The 24,470-nt window shown below is 34.0% G+C and overlaps 1 protein-coding gene across 3 annotated transcripts; it reads right to left on the bottom strand.

Annotated features, from left to right (window-relative positions):
* Nucleotides 1–7,191: 7,191 nt before the first annotated feature.
* Nucleotides 7,192–21,147, bottom strand: LOC108749444. Of its 3 annotated transcripts, none has more exons than XM_018488174.1 (4): nt 21,038–21,147; nt 12,556–12,786; nt 11,331–11,629; nt 7,192–8,032 (listed from the first exon to the last, which is right to left on the bottom strand). In XM_018488174.1, the coding sequence occupies exons 1-4, from the start codon at nt 21,041–21,043 to the stop codon at nt 7,735–7,737; spliced, it is 834 nt and encodes a 277-aa protein (XP_018343676.1). In that variant the 5' UTR covers nt 21,044–21,147; the 3' UTR covers nt 7,192–7,734. The 3 variants fall into 3 exon arrangements, with proteins under 3 accessions (XP_018343676.1, XP_018343683.1, XP_018343693.1); XM_018488181.1 differs by having other exon boundaries at nt 7,192–8,029; XM_018488191.1 differs by having other exon boundaries at nt 12,556–12,783.
* Between the last annotated feature and the right edge of the window lie 3,323 nt (nt 21,148–24,470).

The following is a 24,470-nucleotide window of genomic DNA, read 5'->3' as shown; positions in this document are numbered from 1 at the left end:
ATACACTTCCATGGTATGCTTACAAATTACAATTAATGTTACATTTTTTGTATAAATTGTTTTATATAATGTTTGTATTGCTGTCTAACATATTTATCCTGTGTTAAATTAACACAAATTTTCTGACACGAAATTAGTAAAATTAAATAGAAAAACATAAATATTTTAAATGATTAGTTATATATCCAATGATAATTTGACATATGTTTTGTTACTTAACAGAATATATATTATTTCATTATCAAACTTGATTATATTATACTATTCACTTTACATAAAGCAGCTTTTAATGTTTACTATAATAATATAATGTAGTACAAGCGATCGAATTCTTCATTATATTCTAGAGCTAAACTTCTTTCTGCAAGACGTGCATTGATCAGACGCGAAAGCTGCGAGAAAGAATTTCTGAATTCCTATTGGTAACAGAACTTTTCTTGGTACGAGCAATAATAAAGAATTATTACTCATAGCCCGAGATAGTTCAGTTTCCGTGTCTGATCTACACGTAACTCGAAATGAAACTTTCGAGCTACGATTTCGTCGCCCGACATACGAGGAGATGAAGAGAATCTGCAGAAAGCGGACGAGAAAGATGTTGGCAGAGGCACGAAGTTGTCTGTTCTTGCGTCACCGTTTCCGGTTATCAGTGACGTTTCGGCATATAATTTGATTATCGTTTATTCCACTGTAAATCAACGATCTAAGCGCGGGCGATGTCTTTTTAGAAGTATTAGAGAACTGTATTCTCTTCTGGATACACACGTCATCTATAGAGAGCACACGAGATATACGTACATCGGAGACAGTATATATATCTATTGTGTCTATATAACGGCGGTACTTGACAAAATGAAAATATAAAAGCACTAGGAACTATAAATGTGCGAGGTATAAAAACGCATGAAAAAAAAAAAACGACCATCATCGATACGGTAGCAATTTATTTTTCTACAGTCGCCGAGAGTTTATCACAGACCAAGATGACTCAGATACCGTGCGTAACGCACACACGAGGAAATTTTCTACTGACTCTTTCGTTACGTACGACGGCATAAATTTCAGCACAAAAGAGAAAACGTCTCTTCTCCTGCGCGTAAGAGTAATTTGTACTCCGTTCGATCTTCGATGAGATTCACGTGAGAATTCGAGTAAGCTTCAATGTAATTAAACGGCTGCGTTGAATGTAACGAGAGAGTCGCGGGAGAAAGAGCATCGAGAGAGAATGAGAGAGTTGGTATGAAAGCGATGTGAGATTGAATGAGACTGCGAAAACAAGTAGGTATCGGCCTAAACGCAAGTGAAGTTAAGCAAAACGTCAAAAAATGGCTCTCTCTCCATTTGGAGAGAGAAAAGAGAGAAGCGATGTACTTCCAGAATCGTTCCACGAATCGCATACTTCCATTTCCGGCCGACTTCTCGCCCGCACAATCATGCATATTACGCGACAAACACCCCCCCTCCCTCCAACAGCACAGATTTGTTGCAACGTAATATTGCTGCAAGTTCTGTGTTGTTGGAAACACGACATAAACGTGTAGACGCATCGATTGACACGTTATTGTACACACGCGTATGTAGATCGAAGAGATATCTTGTAAGATAGCAATAAATGAACTCTTTCGCGTACATATGCTATATTTCCATGGGTTGATAGGCAGGGAATGTGGATGGATCGACGTGTAACGTAAATCTATAAAGAGTTGATTAATTAAGAGAAATTAATAGAAACTCACTTTATCAACTTTCTAATTATTAATCCTTGAGATTGGGGGATTTTATAAAAATATCTTTTATTTCCCTTTATTTCTTTGTTAGAAAGAAAGATGTTGTTGTTTCATGAAAAATGAAAGATATTCAAAAGCTTTTAATCTCTGATATCAAAAATTCCAGAAGAGATTCTTGCAGATTGAATTTCTATTAATTTCTTTTGATCTGTTTATTTTTATTTTTTGCGGATGATGTAGGACTCGCAAACACATTCCGCGTGTAATCATGTAATAGTCATGTAAGGAATATATCACTGTTGATATGTTAGCATTTTAAATGTGACGGAGTAAGTTCGGAACGAACGAGAAGAAGAACTTGTAAAACTTTCGACTTTCTAGCGCGGCACGCGCAGCTGCACGCGAAAATCCGAGGGTAACATGTAAAACTACGCGAGAAACCCCACTCCTGCGTCAGCGAGATAATAAATGGCGTCTTTGCCTACGAGAAAATATGGTATTATCTTCTTTTTCCAAACAGATGTTCGCGTCATCTTCAAGATTTATTCATCAAGAAAGATCCGAAAGATCATTATTTATTTTTCATTTTTATTATTCGCGTACGGAATCTAAGAACTCTTGGTTGACGGTTCTTAAAACTTATACCTGGAAATTTATCTTAATGTTAAAGAGGACAAAACGCGACTAACAAGATCTTGATAATGAAACTATCTACAAAGGTAGCGCAAAAAAATTAAATTAATTATGAAATTTATAATTTTTCTGTTTTTTTAATGTAAATTTCTACTGTACAAAATTTTATTTAATCGTGTACTTCAGCGCATTGACTCTTATTTGCCCTTAGTATCTTTAATTATTATTATTCTCACACATTAAGATCTACCTTATTATTATTATTTTCTTTTATTTCAAGAATTAAAGTAATTAAACAATCGCAAATATTTTTTTTTTCATTTGTTATATATAGAATATATATGAGCAAGTCTGAAATTTTTTGGCATCTTAGAGCAGAACTTTGTCATCTTTCAATTCATCTCTTTGGCAATTGGTTCAAATCAAATCTATCTATTAAATGTCTACGATTAAATGAATTAAAAACGGCAGTAGTAGCAAGTATTAGTATTAAAAATGACGTTTGTAAGTAAATTTTGAATTGAAACTTTGTTTTATGCAAGAGAGTAACATAAAATTAATGAAAGAACAGTTTGATTGTCTACGGTCCTGAAGCTTAAAAATGAATTCCTGTAATTTTCATTTGCTTGCAATTATAAAATTGTTAATATTACGCTAAGTTAAAAAAAATTAAATTCCAAGAACAAAGGTAAAATTAAAGTAGTAGCCGTCAGCTGGTAATTTTGTAGCCCTTTTTATTTTCTCCTCTTTCATTTCGCTGGAAGAAAGGAAAGTAATTTACCGCGAAATGGGACGATCGAAAGGAAGTAGTTACAACGTTTACAAGCAGTATATATTTAGCGTAGACGGCTAGAATCAGGAAACGTTTTGGTACGATCATGAATACATATTGGCACGATTAAATTCAACGCGCAACAATTTTATATCGAATCGACCCATTCTCGCGGTTCATATATCGGCCGATGCTGGGATAGAAGATGCGAGAGGATCTCTGAACAGAACAGTAAGTATTATGTAAGTACGGAAACATATACCGCCATTCAAAAATCTGCGAATGTCATTCTACGCAAAACTCTGTGAACGTTTGTTCTACATTCAAAATCTGCACACTTTACATTTCTGATTTAATCCTTCTCTCAATCATTCCTTAATTACGGTATTTATCTAGACACACAAAAAAGATAAACTTCATTCATCAAACTAAAATTGAAATATTCCAATTTTTCATGTTTAATTTTTATTATCGTTGCACAAAGTTGATGATATCATTACAATGGGAAAAAAAAACTATAATTTAGGTCAGCTTTTTTCCAGCTGCTCTTTTCTCGCTTCTCTTTTTCTATATTTTTTTCCCTCATAATAAACATGGCCTACGCTTATATTTCCCATATATACCGAATACGCAGCTGAAAAAAACGGTCTATTTACCTACTCTTCAAATATAAGTATTTAAAAACGTTTTAAAATTCTCATATTGTATCGCAAAACTCGAGACACAAATTTAAAAAATAGAAAAAAATTTTATGATGAATATAAATTCTAGTACAAGAGAAACACGCGGCTATTTCGCGGAAAAAAATAGTTCTATTTATCTCCTCTTTAAATAGTATTTGAAAATGTGCTGTTTTAAAATTCTCACATTATGTGAAACTTTGAAATTACGCAGATTAAAAAAATAAAAACTGAAATTTCACAGTCTATATAAATTCTAATACAAAAAAACGCAATTTTGTTTAAAAAAAATTTACATTCTTTTCAAGTGGAATTTAAAAATGTTGTTTAAAAAAATGTTTTTCATATTGTGTTACAAAACCATGAGTCATTGGAGATTAAAAAAATAAAATAAATCAAAATTTCACAATCAATATAAATTCTAGTACAAGAGAAATGACTGTATTTATCTTCTCTTCAAATAGCATATGAAACATGTGTTTTAGAATTTTCATATTGTATCGGAAACTTAAGTATCGCAGATTAAAAAAAATAGAAATCAAATTTTTGAATAGACATAAATTCTAATATAATACAAAAGAAATAAGCGGAAATTTTTTAATAAAAAGGAAAGCAATTTATTTATCTTCTCGTCACATAGCATTTAAAAATGTGCTGTTTTAGAATTTTCATATCCTAAAATTTATATCGCAAAACTTTGAGACACATAGCAGATTAAAAGATTTGAAATCAAATTTTCACAGTCGATATAAATTCTGGTGCGAGAGAAATGCGATTTCTTTATTAGTAGATTTCAAAACTGCATAACGTCTTGTAGAATTGTAAAATAGAACGTGATGTGAAGACTCTCACTAATTTTGTTTAATGAACACGAAAAACATTACCGCGAGATTCGTTTTGAGTATGTCATCGCGTATACAAGAGGGAAGAGTAAAGAATTTTTTTTCCTTACACATATCGTAGTGCAACACGTTAGCATTACATATATGTATATAATGTATAATGCGATAGTTAAAAAAAGTAGAGAGCGGTAGTTCCGCTATATATCGTGACGCGTCTTGGATTACTTTTAGAAATTTCGTTGCTTCGTACAGAGCACAACATCAAAGTAAAGAAGATACGCCTCTGTAACGATCACAAATATATACAATATATATAATTGTGTGTATATATGTATTTATATATTTAATTATATTTTATTATATATAAAACAAACGACTCTCTCTAGGCTATACGAAACAAGCTCAAGGATGTCTGTTTGAGCTTTCGCATGCTGGAAAAGGAATCGAAATCGACTTTAAGATCTAGCAAAAATAAATTATATCCTTTAGAATATTCTTTAATGAGAAGGTATATAACAAGCGAGTCGAGTTTATTTTTACTTACTGACGTAACGATCAATATGAGATTTTATAAAAATACACGATAGCCTTAACGTCGACTGGCACGAAAACTATTCAATGTCGCATCGGATTTCGATTCAATTTCAAGCCTCGACCGTGTTTTAGACGAAACATAGACGATAAGCTACCTTCGAATTAATTTTGCATCGTCGGAAGCTGCTTAGTTTATCGCGGTGTGCTCGTCATTTCCGGCCGGAAGTTAAAGTACCACCGAGTCGCATTTTAACATTATAATTTAATTTACCGGGAACGAGCGCTTCCCGGCCGATTGTCATGGATAGAAGTTTTGTGTAAAGCACTTAGACAGTTGTTAGAGGTTTCCAAAAAATTCGCGAAATTATGCCTTCGCATGCGGCGTCCGTGTGAGATGGCGACTCTGCGCGCGGACAAGACACTGCAAAGCAACGTAGATATTAACTAGGAAATTTTGGTATATTAATAAGATAACAATTAATTAAAATTTTCTAGCGTGATCAAAAGATTATTCCGTGTTCTAAATAAATTACATTCGCGCATCTCAATCGAAGCTTTTCTTTCAAATTATATAATATATGTTACTTATACAGATTGGATCTGTCTACAGCGAACGTTCGACGTATAAAGAAAAAAAAATGCGCTGAGAATTATCTAAGAAAGAGTCAGTTGTTTCAAAAATTCAAAGATATAATCCGTAAATACGGCTATCGTTTCACTTGCGATCGTTTAATCTTGACTTTCACTTTGAAACTCAAGAATCTGCAATTCTTGCAATCTTTAAATTACGATTAAGTCTCTAGAGTTGTCGCCAAAATCTGTAAAATTATTGAAGTTTCTAAGAGAATTAATTTATGTTATTTTAGTATCAAGTTGTCTGGAATTATATTTTTACTTTCTTCATCTGCAATCTGGATCTTCTTTGTTCAACTCAAGTTTTTTTTACTGTTTTATATAAACTTTAAAAAAATATGGAAAAATTTAAAATTACTTACTTAAATTATTAATTACTTTAAAAAATTTTAAATTATTTAAATTAGAATTACTTTAGAATTTTACTTTTCAACATTTCTATTACATTACCAAATAGTTTTTTAACTTAAATATTAAAATATTTATTTAATAATATTGAAATCTGAGCAAAAATAAGGATAAAATTTGAGAATTAAATTTTCTTGTGCCAAAAAATGCTCAGATTGCAGATGAAGAGTTAAAAGGCACTAAAAATTACTTTCAATCGATCAAAATGACATAATTCGTATAAAAAGAAATGAATGCTAAATATATTCTAATAAAAATAATTTAAATTTGTAGATGCATAAAGAAAATTGAATTGTCTGACATTTTTGACAAAGAGATTTATAATTAAATATCTCCAACAGACCTACCGCCAACTTTGGAGAATTAAAACCAAGATTGAAGTTTCGAGCGTTCGCTCGATTGCATAAAGCGCGCCCCATTTGAAACGTTACCACGCGGAATAGACAGTTCAACGAATGATTCGACCCACAATTGTCCTCTGCTCGTCGTACAACTGTAATCCGACTTATATTGACCGAGACCCGTCCCAGTTATTGCCTATCAACCGGCGCGGTAAAACTCGCTGAAGAACATTTTAATGAGTTTCCCGCGGCTCTTGAAGTACCGTGGAAAGCGACGTGGAAATATTTTCTTCGACAATACCGCAGCTCAGAGCACAAGTTTGTGTTCGTTACTTTGGATCGAGTACACTCGTCGGTATGTAAAACCTTCTTTGATTCCCACGTACAACTATTTTTCAAGAAATAAACCGACTAAACATTTCTTGTAGGAAATATGTAATTGTTCTTGGACTTTCTCATTTTACATATTTTTCATATCGAAACTTTTTATCGACATCATATTATTTAATCATATTCGCAATATGTAATTATTATACGTATATGTATATGTATACAATTTGATTCGCATATTTCTTGTCAATTTGACGGATTGTCAAATCGATAACGTTATAATATGCCATTCATTATTAATCTCGCGTTTCTTCTCATGACAGCTTCGCTGAAACTTTACGTTAAGTACGTAAATACACATATGATTACACGACAAAGAGTACGATCAACTTGATATTACAAATGCTTTGAAGAATTCTTTGATTAGTCAATTAATGAAATTCCCTCTTCTGATTGATCAATCAAACGTTTCGAAACATTTATAATGAGACCGCACCAAAGACAATAAGATATCGTATAAAATCTTATTACAACCTGACTGATTACTCTAAATTGAGTCATGTATCGCAGTCGTCCCATTCATTTCCCATTCACACATCAATCTCGGCAACGAAGGACCAACGAATGCTTAGTTGAAATGTCATCTTAGACACGGATTGTATCACGCAGTGTCCTATGTCTCCTTCGTCGCTTGTCAATTCTTCTTGCGCGGGGCGGTTTGAGATTTAGACCCTTTCTCAGGCCTCATCAGACGTCGCTGAAGAAGTCGCCGGCACCCAGACGATTGCTATCCTGCATCGATTCAGGATATCGACCAGGTGCCAGCAGCCAGCCTCACGTCTTAGCGAACTTGTAGACCACACCGAAAACCAGCACGCTCACCAGCATCAGCACCATCGCGGTCACCACTTTGGCGAAGGCGTTTAGTCCGCTCTCCGTTGGCTGTTGAGACCTCCCGCTCGGCACGCTCTGCTTGGCGGCAAGTCCGCGAGCTAGAGCAGGAAAGGCCAGACTCTGGGTGAAGGTCAACTTGTGGAGAGATTCCGACAGGGAGTAAGGGCCCACGGAACCACGGGCTGCGGCTCTCAGTAAAGCATATTCCAAATCCAGAGCATCGAACATGCTGTATCTGCTGATGAAAAAAAAAATCATGGAGATCTTTTAATTATTTTACACGCCACGCGCTAATTACCATTTGTTCTAATTATTTTAGTTAATTATTACTCTGTATATTATTTGTTAATAAAACTTATTTAGTTAATGATTATTATATATACTATTTATCTATATTATATTATTTGAAATAATATACCTATTCTTGATGCATCATCTTTAAAAGTTCCAATTAAAGTATGTAGTATACTTGAAAAAGTAATAAATTAAGAATAGTGTGAGAGAGTACAGCATAGAAATCAATGATTAATGAAGTATTGTAACAAAATATTAATAATAAAGTGTTTTTAATTATTAGAGCAAAAATTTGTAACGCTCAAACTTCAAAATTTAAACAGCTGTAGCTTCGTTAAAAGTAAACAAATTTCAATTTAAAAAAAATTAAAAAATTGGACTTTAAAGTATAAAATTTCTATTTTCGGAAGAATACTATGATATTTGAATTTCTGTGAGTTTGATCATTTTTACATATAGAAAATTACAAGCTGGATAAAATGGGAAATTTTCTTGTCGCTTTGTAAAGTGGTCACGTGTTCAAACAAACTTGAGAAAGTTTTCAACCTTCTAACGTGAAAACGTTCGTACTTCGAGTCATTTTCAGTAAAAAAAAATGTGATTGTTATTAGGAAAAAGTAAAATGGAGTCCCTCTCTTAAATTACCAGAATTAAAAGTTGTATTGTATCAGTTTGGTCGAAAGCGCCGAGATGGAGGTATATATAGACATTGTCTCCAAATATCAATCATATCAGGAACGTGATACTAATATAATTAACCTTTAGAGGGCAAATGAGTCAATTTTTCAAATCTTACAGCTTTCCTTTAAGTAAGATTTATTATAGTTCCTCACCTCAAAACATGACACTATTTTCAGAACATTGTATACAGTAGTCGTCTTTCCCGTTTTTCTGCTACAATAATGTTAATATTTAAAAACGGACAAGTTTTTTAAAGATTTGTTATAAGAGATTTTGAGGGATTCACTAAATTCAAATTTGTGATATATCTATATTAAAAAATCAAAATTCAAAATGTTAGATTTAATATAGAGATTTAACAACAGAGAAAAATAAACTTTTGTGAACTAACTAACAATGTCTTTAATGTTAAAAAATAATAATCAAAAAGTATAATGCTTGAAAATCAAATAAGAAGACAAGTACATTACAATATACAATATACAAACAATCAAGTACGAGGTTTATTTTGCGTAAGTTTTTATTTGCGAATATATGTAGTAATCATTGATAATCATCTAACAGTTAATTTTAGTATTAGAAGTCTGGTGGAATTAGAGCAAGCATAGAAATTACAATATAAAAAATAGAACAACAGTTATATAGTGCTGCTTTCCTGTGAAACTTAAAAATAAAGGTCATCAATTAAAAAATAATCGCACGTAAGAACAAAATTAAAAAATCTGCAGTTATAAAATATTATTAAATCATTTTATTTTAATTTTGATCTTTATAATCGCGACTTAGATATATTTATTCTTATAATAATTAAGTTTTATTATTACAATAAAGTCTGGCACAATTGATATTCGGGGACAAAAAAAATGTCTATGTACGCTTTCATTTAGGCTTCTCTTATTCCGACCAAGATGGAACAATACAACTTTTACAAGTCCTGGCAATCTAAGAGTGACTCCATTTCAGTGTTCCTAAGAGGGAACACAACCAAATTTTTTCTTTGCTGGGAATAGCTTGAAACATACGAACCAACGTTTTACGAATTATTAATGTGTAATGTAAATTCAAATATATTTTATCAATAATGTACACCACATTTATGGCGTTGTACTTTTATGAGTCTTTATACTATTCTTCATTTATTTTTAAAACAAAATGAATTATTCAACCTTTTTTTGTTACATCCTAAAAATCTTTATATTATTTTACATACATTATTTTTGTAATTATATAATTAGTATATTATCTGCTTTAATTATTTATTTCATTTAACTATAAATTAAATCATACAAATTGTCAAATTTTTTGACAGACATTTTGAAATCTCTCTGACGATTTTAACGAAACCTTTGGTAACGAATACGACTCTCGTCATAAGTTCTTGCTTTGAAGTAAGAACTTACGAATTAGGAATTGTCCGAATAAGAATTGTCCGCAAACAAAGATACAACGACGGAAAGTGGGCTATCAAGACTAATGTCTTGGCCTCGTAGAAGATTCTACTCGCTTCTGAGATTGCAGAATTGCTACGAGCAAAAAAAGAACAAAATTGGGGCGCGGTTGATCTCAAGATTGAAGGAGAAAAGCGATTTTCTCAATGTCCTCATAGAAAGAACCACTCAGTGTTTGTGGCAAGAACCCGTACAAGTGGCGAATAATTCTACCGGAACCTACATATACACGCGCGCGTGCGCGCATACATATACCATCGTAACGTTGATACGTCATGACGTACCTTCCGTATATTTGCATCGTGTCAAGGTCGTTTCTTGACACGAGTCAAGAACGAGTCCGACGTCGAACGCGTATTCAATAGATTATTCCTGCCATTCGGATCTCTGAGACCTTGCTTGAAACGCGCATATACGCGGCCAAGGATCAGAAAATAGATACTCGCCGATACTTCGCACCACACAAAAAGATAGACACAAAAGAAGAATATAATATTTTTTGCAATAATATTTATAAAACTTACAGTCATTACTCCGAAATCCAACAATACGGGTTAACTTTGCTCATTTATCACACTGAGAGAAAATTATTAGTTGACATAACACAAAGCATTCTGTTGAAAAATGTTGCTATTATATAGCTAAAATGATCTGTATGTGTTAGTATTTATAATTATTTAGTACAATAATTGTGATTAAAATGTTTATAGTTGTTACAGTTATGATATTAATAATTACATTTATAGTTCTAAAAAAATATGTATATAGAGAGTTAGCATAAAAATGATTATAAATTATAATATAAATATCTGCATAAAAATCCAATGTCTTCTAATTAAAAATTATAGTCTAATTAAAAAATGGCAATTGTATTTTTTCTTTCAATGTGTGAGTACAACATTGGGGGAAGTTACTCACCCTTTGTTTATCGTAATAACGTAGATAATCAAAACTGTACCAATATGTTTGTTATATTTTCTATTCATTTTATGATCATTATAGAAGAGAATTAAAGTATTTAAATTAAAATAAAAGAATAAAAATAAAGAACAAGATCTGTTCATTGGCTAAAGAATCGGATAGAGTGTGATCTAAACATATCAAGTCAATTACCTGCTGCTACGTCTCCTATCTTGCGAGTGCATCGACACAATCGCCGAGCTTGGCATCGATCGTAAACTGCCGGTAGTCGAACTGGAGGGACTTGGCGGCGCGGGTCGATCCTCGTGGTCCTCGTCCAAAGATGTTTTGTCCGGTGATGACGGACTTTTCACTCCCACGTTATGGTGGTTGTGATGAAGATAATGCAACTGCAGTCGCGCGTGATCCGGATGTAGCAGGCTGGCACGACGCGATTGTTGCGGTGTCATCGCCGGACTGTTGCAGGTGGCACCGCATGGCGACGGCGACGCCTTTAACGCATTTCACAAAAATTAAGGTATTTTTTTCTTATTATGACGAGGCAGGAATTAATTCGTGCAAAAATTTTTTAACAAAAGCACGTTTAACGTTTGTCCTACGCGAGAAGAATTTTGAATATTCCAAAATATCTGTCTTTACATCATTAAATGTTAAAGGATCGACTTTAAGCTAATTGCCTGAGTTAACATTTTGTTATTTTTAACTTTCAAGTGTGTGTTGTAATTCTTAAAAATATTATTTTCATTAAAAAAATGTGATTAAAAAACAACACTGATTTAATCTACTCATTTTAGTGGTTAAATTGCTTAGTTTTAAAGTAAACAGCATTTATGTTAACGTATACATTTATTGTTAATAAATAATAAAGGACCCTGTACTGATTATACACCGAGAACTGTACACCAATTTTCCATATAATTAGTGTAAGGTCCTGTGAGTCAAATTTAATACGGTTCTTTAAAATTAAATTATTTAACTTCATTGTTTATCTTTTACAAGTCGGAAAAGAGAGTTATAGTGGCGCTGAGACAGTATTTTAAGGCAAGGAATATAATGAAATAATAAATTATAACAGACTTTACTCAAGGAAAAAGTGTAAGATTTTAAAAATAGATCTCGTCCTCTATATATAACGAACGTCTTAAATTAAAACGACATATTAAGTAGGAGTAGTGGCGAGTTATATAGAAATGATGAAAAATAACTCAAATTAGGTATGATTTCACATTATAAATTTAATAATGCATTAAAATTTACGGCGTAAAAATGCCTTGAGAACACAAAAGTGTTACGAACTTATGTTTATTTAATTCACGCACAGTTGAAGAGTATTGATTTATAAGAGAGAGAGAGACAGAGAGAGACAGGGAGAGATAAGAAATTTAATAGAGAAAATAATATCACGTAAGAGTCACACCTGGATGGATTCGATGCCGCTGTCGTTGACACTTTCTTGTACGTCTGGGAACACAAAAGCTGGGGCCTGTTCGTCGGTATCGGCTCTGGGCGAGTCGCTGGGCCATACCTGAAGAAGCGGAAGTGCCCCGCGCGTTTCGTTGCAGACCTCGGCGATGACAATGTTGCTCGTTGAGCAATTCGTTGATATCCCCGTATTGAGGCACAAACCCAGCTCTCTCAGTGGCTTCTGCTGAACGACTTAATAATTTTACAATTTTATCATAAATTCTAACAGTAGCGTATAAAAGTCTCCGGCCAAATAGATTTTTTACGTTTTTTTTTTCTAAAGTAAAGATTAAAGTAATTTTCCCTAGTTTGTATATTATACACAGTGTGCTCATTAAGTAATAAAACTCATTGTTTTCTCTTATGTTAGCAATCCTGCTGCTCGTTGCTATGTTTGACTTTGAACCTTTCCAACTCGAACTTCAATTCGAACTGCGTTGCTTTTGAATGTAGTCTGAAGTAGTTTTAATTACTTTTGCGCCTGCAAGTGGGATGGAGATATACTTCCACAAAAATAAAGACAACAATTTCTTTCTAAGCTTATTTTATGAAAATAAAAAAGGATAAAGGATAGAACTATTTACAAAAAAATCAACACCCTTATGAGTTTTACTTCTTTATCTGCATACCTCGTCGAATATAAAAATAGGATAAAAGTGAAAAATAAATATATCTTTTACAAAAATTAAGATAGCGAATTTTTTCGCTAATTTTATTCGAATCTATCTTATTCGAAGACTTATATATTGGTCTGCCATATTAAATACGCCATTTTGAAATTTTGACTACAGATTCATAATGGGCGAATTATTATTATTAGATGCTAATTATTCCTAGAAAGAAGTCAGGCACGAAAGAGGTAAACTGTTAATAACTTCCTGTGTTGCTTGTGTAATAAAAATGGAATCACGTAATCTCGCGTATAGTGATATACCACCTTTTTTGTATTTGCAACGCAAAGCTTCAACAAATCTTTTTTGCCATAATATTGTTACAAAATTTTATTAAAAAAATGGCATACCGCTGTATGATATACGGTTGCATTTTTGTTACAAGCAACACAAACACGTCTTAATATTTTTAAGCTGTTTCTCTAATTGAGACAATACAGAGTGCCAATTAGAATTAGAGTAGAGAAAAGACTAAGGACAAACGTGATCACTGGTAACAGGTTGGAGGGTTGCTAATACAAGAGGAAAAAATCAATCTCATTACTTAATAGGCATACTAGCTGTGTATATAATGTATGTCATTTAAAGAAAATTATATAAGAAATAAATGTATTTTATATAATATAATAAAAATTAAATCAATATATAAATCAATATATAATAATACTAACAAAAAATTATCTTTATTTTTAAAAGAAGACATGAAAAATCGATTTGGCCGGAGACTTTTACACATTAATGCATATTTTTTTTAAAAGGAATCTTATCTTTTTTTCTGTTGTTCGCAAAGGTTCTTCAAACTTGTTAGGAGACGTGTCGGAATAAAGTGCACTTTGAAAATTAGAATATCTTGAATACAAATAATAAAAAGGAAACGAAATTTTAATTTCATTGTTTGCGGCATGCACTTGGAACTGTATTGACTTTGAAATATTATAAGGCTCGCGTATCGCGCAACACGAGAACGCGAGAACGCCTTGCGACTTTTAGCTGCTCGATGACTCTCGATGATAAATATCGCCGCTAGAAACTTCATAATGTCGCCGTAGCACGAGACAAACATTTTCTGCGTTCGCGCCATATAAAAGGCTGGTCCTTCACGGCTGGGTATTAGCATGTGAAATATTGAAAAGAAATATTTTTAGCCATGGTCGCGTTTCAAGAGCAGATTAATCGATGCGATACTCAGTTGTTTCGCTACCGCGAGCTTTACTTCCATCCTAATGACGTTTTAAAAAGAGTAATAAAAGTAACAGAGAGAATCTCTTTCATGTATACGACTTGTTTATCAAGATGGAAGAATACCTTGATGCACCTGACGCGATGGAAACATCAATTCTCAGTTTATGTCATCGTATAACAGAGCACAGATTTTCATGGATTGTTATTGCAAAATTGTGATAAATTGAAACTTCCGCGCGATACGCTATTCTGAGAGCATTCGTCACGAAATATCGTGCACATGCCTGCTTATCGTTTAGTCGTAATCCCACAAAATATCTTTGAGGTCATATCAGAGATACAATTACATTAATTTTCATAATACATACATCTGACTAATTTTAGTTAAGAGTTTGATGAATTTTGAAAAATGCCATCACTTTTATAAAATTAATTATTAATGTAAAAATTTGAATGTTACGATTCCCTAACTTAAAAAGCCCTTTTATCCTGTTATTAATTATTAATGTGTTTTTGTGAAATCGTATTTAACATGTCATGTTAATAAATTGTTAAAAACAATTTTTGTTCTTACATTAAGAGAAAAATTTTTGATATTTATAATTATAATTGCATGATAAAACATTTTTAATTATTACTATACGCTTATAGTCGTTATCTGGGACAATTATGTATATTTTTTGGTATATAAAGTAAATGTACACATCAATTAGTGGACACTTAGTGGACATGACCTAATTATTAAACAAAATGACAAAAATTTTTAATATTAATCTTTTAATAAAATGTATGATATTGTAAATAAATTCGTAAACAACGAATGTATATGTATTTAGAATGTAATTATATAAGATGTAATTTATTTAAATGTAATTATTATATCAGCTTTCTATAAGATGGTTATTTATGAGATGCTTACTTATCATCAAGAATAAAAATTGCTTGTCAGTAATATTAAATTGCTTGTGATATTACCACTCCAGTTTCGATTTAGAATTGTGTTTCAAATAATCGACGCACAGTTTGCTTGAACTGGAAATTATATAAATTCACAAGAAACATTATTAAGTACAAAGAGTTGTCTTAATCAAATATAGCATTTTTCACTTGTGTGAATTTATTGAGAATCATGCACATCAAAGCTTAATATTAAAAATTTTTGTCATTTTGTTCAATAATTGAGTCATGTCCACTAATTGATACACTAATTGGTTTACCTTAGAACTATAGAATTATATAAATATAATAATTATTATAATTATTATTAAGTTTTTCTCTGGGATAATTGTATATTCCTTTTTGTAAATATATAGAACTATAAATATAATTATTACTAACATTTAGCAGTAATAACAATAAAAATATTTTACCATACAGTTATATTTATAAATGGCAAAAACTTTTCTTCAATATATCAAGAACCAGTAGCATTAAGTAGCATATTTTTCGTAAGATATATATTCATTTATGAATGAAGTAAATTCTTTACAGCCTTTTTCTTAGGAGAAGGAAAAGGTTTTTTTCTTTAAATAAATTATTATAGTTTTTAAATAAGTTGATGTTATCAAAAGATGCATATATTGGACGAGAATATAGATTTCTCCTAATATTATGCGACTATTGAAGAATATCAGATTTTATTTTTTCGAAATTCGAGCTTTTATCTCTATGATTATATTTAGTTAACATAATTCTTTTATTAATACAACCTGGAACTTGGATCTCGAATAACATCATTATGCAAACGGAAGAAACAGAAATAATATATGTTTTTAAATCACTAACCATGAAAATAGTTTCAACTGCTAAACGATACCGATCCGATTTCATCGTCCAATTTAACGTGAATACATTTTTGCATTGATTATGAATCAGAATTGAAACGTCTGCGTTATCGTTATGCCATGTCATTATCAGCCAAAATAAAATGTAAAGCGCAATCTGAACTGTCATCTTCATAATTTCTCAATGAGTTATTATTCATACCCTTACTCGTGCCTCACCTTCGGCCTTTTCGCGCCGGAGCATATTCGTCGCAAGGGCTCTCTCTCCGTCGATCGAGCGATCTTGATTTTTATTAAACCTGCGACGACGTGTTGTGTGCGGACAACGATGGATAATAATACATAGTTTAAAGTTCAAAATGTCTCGTACGTCTTGCCGCGCGAGAATCGCATTCACGCAGGCTGGCGCGCGTCCATCTACAGGGCGCAATCGGGGGATAAACGGCTCGCTGGTTTCCGGTGCGACGAGCTTGCAAAGGTCGCTTCGGTGTACAAAAAAGCGAGAAAAAGGCAACAGGCCGCAGAGAAGCAACGCGAAACGAATCGATAAAACGCGAGCGCGAGGAAGTGCGGCTGCTGAAAAAACGCGTAGCATATTCCGAAATCTGAATCTGCCTCTCCCTCTTTCTAATTCTATATATAATCGTTTCCTGCAAAATATTTTTACTATAAAGAATAGTAAAGGAGAAGGTATATTACGGTCCCTCCATTTATATTTTATATAATAACTTTATTAATAATCGAGATGTAAAATTAAAGTTTAACGAGTATATTAGTCAAAGTGTCGTTCAATCGATTTTATACTCAAAGTTATGAAATATTCATTACTTAAGACATTATCAATTTTCTTACAACGTTATTTAAGTATAATTATTATATTAGTAATGTAATTGTCTCTCATTATCAGTCAATTAATATAATTATTATATTAGTGTTGTCTCATTGTTAGTTAATTATTACATAAAATTATTCTGATAGGTTTATTTATATATAACAGCAGTTTTACAAATGGTGACTGGTGGCTCACCATTTGTGTATTCACATGCTTTCGCATTCAATGTAATTTCATGAGTACACACATTAAATTAAATTAAATTAAATTAAATTAAATTAAATTGAATTAAATTAAATTATTTATAAAAATGTGGTGATTACTGCGTAATATTAAAAAGCAGGGACGGTAATATAAACCCCCAATAAAAATAAATTAAAAAATTAATTTTGTTTAACAGAACATAATATTTGATTACAGTATCCATAAATAATCATGAAAATTCGCTATCTAATAACGGAGATATTAAGAATAGGGACCATTATATCTACAAGGACCATATAATTCCATCTCCTTTATATTTTGAATATTTTTTCTATTGTGCAATAAAAGGACTGATTCAAGTCCTTTGAGGGTAAAACTAAGGGTCGACTAAAGAAGAATACAAAACAAATCGATAACGTGCGAGCAGGAAATGTGTGGCGATACGACGAAGGGTCGTACTCGAAATATATCGAGAAATCGAAACACGAAGCTCATAATGCTTGCTCTATCTTGTCTATCATAGACGAGAAAAGAAAAAAAAAACAGTCGCAAATGGAATGAAAATATTGAAAGCGTGTCGTATGTCCATTCGATGTCTTTGCATTTTCTCCTCTTGTCTCTTCTATTCCACGCCATTATCAACTTAATGTTTGCACTGACAAAACCCATTACACATTTTTTTTTACAGTTTTGCGGAATGATTTTGAATCACACTAAAAGTCATAGAGAGGGAAATGCACGGTGTCTAAATCAATAATGCAAAGTTTGTTTTTAAAATACGAACTCGTTTCCGCCATAATAAAAAGTTAGCTCATCGCAAATGCGATTTCTTTTCGATAGTAGAGGTCATCTGCAATAAAAAAAGTTAACTCGATTAAAAGTTAACTCAGAAAAAATATCACGTTCGTTTTATTCTCCTTTTTTTGGAGAGAAACTCTCAGAATTTGCGTAATATCGCTCGCTACAATCGTGATCGATTCAGGCCGCAAGAAACGCAGCACAAATAATCGAACGTTACTTTACATCACACTCGAACGCAATTTGTATGCCAGATGTGTAAACGCTTTTCCATTATTTTTTTTCTTACGAGACTTCCGCCAAATGGAAGTTGCGAACTTGGCGGCAGTCCAAATTGACCAGCGGAAAACCACGCAAAAGAACGCGCAAAAGATTGTACGCGCGAGGAACAACTACGAGAGTATGTCTCTCGGGAAGTTCTTCCTTTCATCTTCGACTTCAATTAATTCGAAATTGACGAGGAGTCGAAAGGTCTGCAATTGAGAGCACCATACGTTGCGAATCGTTCCGACGGAATGAGCGTAGCCTGCTTGAGATTTTATGAATTTTTACGTTCAAACAAATCTTACAAATAGAAGTTACCAAACTTTAAGAGTCACTCCTCGAGTCAAACAATTTCGCAGAAAGTTAAAGTAAATTGTGTCGTGTCTCTTGTGTCGAGAAACTCCGCTGCACAAATCTCGTAATAAATTTTCCCCGAATCTATTTAATCTAACAGCCATGTAACGCAAGAATAAAAATATCGTGCACTATGCTACAGGCGAACTACATAATTCTGCCAAGATCAACGCAAGCAATATAAAATTATAAAATATAACTTTAAAATTATAACAAAATTATCGAGCTAAAATAAATTATATTTATTTTTTGTAATACCTTTAAAATATTTGTGTTGAAGTCGAAGATTTAACTCTATTGCGGTAATTATAAATGATTATAGGCAGGATCAATCTGTCAGAAATTCGTGAGATTGTGAGACGATAAGTTTATTCTGTTTGAAAATGTCGCCGAAACTTACATTCCTCTATATTTTATGACCCCACATTTTATGACTCCCATGATTTATGATACTCTTGCAAAAATATCGTGTCCCTCGTGTATAAATATGTCAGTTTTCGTGGTTAGGTTTAAATAACGATCTCATATTTTGCCTTGCCTATTCAATCGAACGTTCTACGTCGGGAGGAAGCAAATACAATCTTAATGTAATATATTCTTTTGTGAGATTCCGCCTAAGGTTCGAAAGGTCATTAGAAATGAATTACAAGGATAGCTAATCGATCGGAAACACAAAAGGGTGACTGTTAATAATACCGTACCGGAGTACCGATTCATTTAACTGCATAAAGAGACATATGCTTGTTCGTGACCATGACTGTAAGATCTCGTCTTCTTGCTTGGCCTTGGCACGCGTCAGCGGTCGATGAGGGCAAGAAAAAAGGCGTGGAGATCGTTTTCCTGGCATGCTGCCTGTCTTGACTGAATGAAAAGACTTTTGCTCGGAACCATTAAACTTTTTGATGTTTTTCGCACACGTTATCATATATGAAAACAGTTTCGAGAAACAAACTGGACTCATGATCTCGCGATCTCTGACATATTGAGCCTGCCTAGCTATTTAATTATCATAATGGAGTTAAATCTCCAACTTCAACATAAATATTTTATGAAATATGAGACATAATAGATAAAATTTATTTTAGTCTCATAATTTCGCTAATTTTATAATTTTATATAGCCTGTTGATTACGAAATTTAAAAAATGGGAGAATAAAAAAACTCGACAAAAACGCTGTTAAGTAATATAAAATAAAAGAGTATATCAAAGGAAGAGTTTCTCATACAAAATATAAATAAAACCGTCTGCCGTGTGTTTGTTACATTAATCTTTCGAATTCCTCTCGTTGAGTGCAGAATGCTGCTTGTAAATTGAATTCAACAAGTTTTCATAGCAGTCAGATTTCAGTGTAATCTAATTCAATGTCATAAAATTTATTTCAGAAACGTATAGAAGTGATAAAGGGACGGAATTTAGCGAGATAAATTTATTTTGCAAAACGCACAGTTACTATAAAAATTGCGAAAAATTATATAAGTACAAAGACAATGGATTTGCAAAAAATATATAGATATGTGAAAAAATATTTAAATATATTCCGTTTATTTTAGCAACAAAGTTATTGGTTTGTTTCCTGTGATACCAAATGTTTGCGTTGAAATAGCTACGGTTTACCGATCGCTTAGGACGTTCTCCCCGACCCACCTGTATGCTTCTTGCATAGTTGACTTTCGATAAGGAACGTGACGGATTCTCCAACAAAAACCGATTGACATTTTAATTTCAGTGTTTAAGAACCATTTCTATATTATGTCAATGTAGATGAACTTCAACTCTCAATTTAATTTATTCCTTATTTTTCTTTAATTATTAAAATTTAAAGAAAATAAAAAATAAGTAAAACCGAGAGTTAAATTCAGATAAAACACAGGCTCGAAATTAAGTCAAAATGATATCATAGGACATCATCATGACATCATTTCATACTTAAATGATAAATTTATAAATGACAAATAAAATCATGATAATGTCGTTATAATATTATTCCGATTTCTACTCGGAAAGTTAATCTAAACTGACAGAAATGGGCATAAATAACACTGAGAGCAATTTACATAACCGACCAATCCTACAGAATATTACATGAAACATCATAAAGTGATTTTAAATATTGATCACACAAAAAGAATTAGATCACTCCTTTCAATAGCGCTTAATAACCAGTTTGATCGATAGACCGAGGAACTCATTTACATTTATATTCCACCTTCAAAAATCATTTTCCGTAAATCATGATCGTGTCAAAATGAAATCGAGAGAAGGGATCACCGAACGCGTGCGAGAGTTTGCGTATCCATTTGGAGGAACAGGCGCGACGCGTCGGCCGTCGGTAGGGAGAATCCTACCTGCATGCTCCTGATCGCATGCCAGAAGATCCCGGCACGATCCTCCGAGGCGTCCGTTTACGTGGTCCAGGATTACTTGGAGGACGGGTACTTTGTCGGCACGCTCGATCTCCTCGAGGTTCAAAGTGCGACTGGATCCGGCCGCGCGTGCGGCAGGACCGTGTGCTTCGCCCCGCGGGGATTGCCAGTGGTCCGGCGGCCACAGTACGGGAAGGGGTAGAAAACCAGGCGGCGGAAAACGGACGGACGAGAGGGGGGGTTGTTTTTCGCTGTGCCGGTCGAGGGTGAGAGTAGTGGTAGGCCGACGCTTATCGGACGCACGGGCTGATGAGCCGACATCGGTAGATGGGAAAGCTCGGACGTGAAAGCTTGACGGCAGGTTAAATTTTTCATGAACCTCCCTCTTAGGGAGTGAAAGAAAAAAGCGCTTTATCTTCGTTCCGCTTGTTTATTATTTCCTTGTACTAAATGCATAACTGTCGCGTTGAGTAAATTTTATTTTCTAATTTCTAAATTTTCTCCTGCGTGACAAATATGAGCGTTACGCGTGATCACAAATAAACTTTGCACTCTGCATTTGCTACATTCTTTCATTCTTTCGAATTATTCATGCATAGATTATCATATTATTCATGCAGAGGTTTTAATTAAATTGCTGAGATTCAAGTCAATTTCCCTTCAGCCACGTAAGACTTTTTACGCTACTATTACCTTTTTAATTATCTTAATAATTACATAAAATAAAAAAGATCATGTTAATTAAGAAAGAAAAATAATAATGTCAAGATAATGTCAAGATAATAGTTTTAACTAACGTGTATTCATTATTAAAAAAGTCAGAAGTCGTTTTAATATATCGAAATATATTTAATAATGGGTTTATAGTTTTATTTTCTGTTGGCAAATCGAACAATGTTATTGGTTGCTCTCTCGTAACAGCTACTGCAATTGATTGTTAATCCACAGCATCTGCTGCGTTCCAATTACGTTTTGCTAATTAAACTAATTGCATCTTTCATAACAGATAGAAATACGAATAATCTACTAATATTGCTGCAATTTTAGTATATCCATTCTGAATTAAATATTTATTTTGTACAATGACATAATTCAAATTTTGATTATTATTGTTAAGAAGTAATTATTTTATCTAGCATGTGACTCAAGTTTTAAGAAACGTATGAATCGAATCGTACAGCAAGAAAAAAAATAAAATCGAAAAAAAAAGGATTAAATCGTTTTTAATAAAAATCTCCAAATAAAATGCGAAAGGAACGACGTATCTTGAATGAACATATCATGAGATACTCCAGGCTCAGGAGAAAAATACAAAGTTGTCAAACTTACTTTTTATAAATTATTTTAAGAATAAAAGGAGAGCTTCTATCTTTTATTGAAGGCAAGTATATAGTAAATAAAAATACAGATAAAAATAAATAAATAATAACGATAAAACAGAGAGAATGCAAAAAAGTGTTATTGATACGTCAAGAATTGAAAGATTGACTCGAGGAAACTGTCAAGGTTGACATCTGGAGGACACAACGACATATCGAAGACCTTAAAAATTGGAACACAAGTTTAAAAATATTTCCTTCCGGTACAAGGGAGCTTCATCCTGATAAATTGAGAGAGAGAGAAAGAGAGAGAGAGAGAGGGGGGAGGGAGAGAGAGAGAGAGAGAGAAGAGATAACTACGAAAGTCTGCAAATATTGTCCTGTTCCATTCGTCGCTCCTCGATGTCAGCTCCGCTAATAACGAGACAAAATTAACGTGAAAATGGGGAGAAGCATTCAGAAATGAAATGTAGGACAAAATACGAAAGAGCTAATGAAACACTGGAAGAATACACGCATAGCGGTTATGGTCGGCATAGACAGACGTAATTTATTATGTCACGGAAAAAGTTCGAGAGAGACGACAAAGCGTGTTAGATAAAGATATAGAATAATGCATCTGTCGAGCTACATTCACCATCAGTATTATCTACGGGAATACGGATAGACATAAAGAAACTGGTGGTGTATAGGAAGAACGTGATTGCGCTACTCCGAGAAGAAAAATAGAAAATCATGAGAACGCGGGAGGATTGTGGGAGGAAAACGTGAATTTCGAAAAGGGGAGAGATTCACCGCGACGAGCCGAGATCGTTCAGCAACAAATGGTTCCGCAGAATGGGGTCGTTCGGAGAGTGCACCGAGAGACGAGGACGAAGGGAAAAAACACGGAAAAAGAATAAGAAAAAGAAGAAAACACGCGCGGTAATGGACGAGGACAAGGGTGCGACAATGAAATCTTTTATGTCTTCTAACTACCCTGTCTATCTCTTATACATTGCGATACGATGAACAGATTTTATTCCCACCGGATCCCTCGGGGAGATCTGAAGGATCCCGCGAGGACACGTCCCCGTAGTCTCGGTAACACGTCGTGCGCATACAATCAGAGTATAGCTCGCCGTCGACACTTCTGATTTCCCAGTCCATCGACTTCAATAACCGAGTGCATCCCCGAGGTCGCTAGACTATCGCGATGCAGGAGATATCGGATCAGATGCATCGTTGGTCACAGGTGGAGCGAGATAAATCGAATAGAGGGTTGAGAGAAAGGGCGACTAAGGTAAGACGAGGACGGAACGCGACCACGTCGAGGAAGGGGACGAGGAGGACGCGACGCCGGCGCGGCAGGAACCCCGTAGGTCAAGGTCATCCACCATCGGCCGTACGCAGGCGGCAGGGGTGAGCCATGAGCACCGGCCGTACGTTACGGCCCTGGGAAGTCCCGCTTCTATCGCCACCGGCTCGTGTGCAGGATGGACGATCTTCCGGCTCTCCTCCGACCCCGCTGAAATCGATATACCTACACCTATTCCCAACAGCTCGACCGGTCCGTGTGTGCAGGCGAACAGGGCCGCGGGTTCTCCGATGCGCCACGCAATGCGACTGCAACGCAATTTCGCGCTGCACGTGTGCCGCAGGGCGCGCGTGACTTATAACGATAAACCAGCCGAGTTAAACGAAAAGGAACCATCGCTATCGCATCTCTTGCCACTAGGCATTTTCACGCGTAAGCGCTAAAAAAAAAAAGGTCACTTTTTTGGTGGGGTTGCGTATCATCTCTAAATTGCCTCGACGTGCGGGCGATTAATGGCGGTATCGTGCATCATATTACGTGATCGATATGCCGTAAGTCCTCCGAGACCGATCCATATCCGGTAAATTAAGTATCGGCGAGGACGCACGTAGTCCATTTAGTTTGAAGAAAAATCGACAGTCAAGGTCTCGTATGATCGGGAGGGATGAATGTCTCCAGGGTGTAGAGTGCTTGAGAAATTGTGCATCGCTTACTAAGACGTTCTCTAAGATCGATCATCGATAGATAAATATGACGCTTTCAGTTGATTATATACAATTCTTTATCTTATCTCGAAGAC

Source organism: Trachymyrmex septentrionalis, unplaced genomic scaffold (genome assembly GCF_001594115.1).
Source record: "Trachymyrmex septentrionalis isolate Tsep2-gDNA-1 unplaced genomic scaffold, Tsep1.0 scaffold11, whole genome shotgun sequence".
In the NCBI taxonomy this organism is placed as follows: Eukaryota; Metazoa; Arthropoda; class Insecta; order Hymenoptera; family Formicidae; genus Trachymyrmex; species Trachymyrmex septentrionalis.
This window is presented reverse-complemented; position numbering and strand designations above follow the sequence as displayed.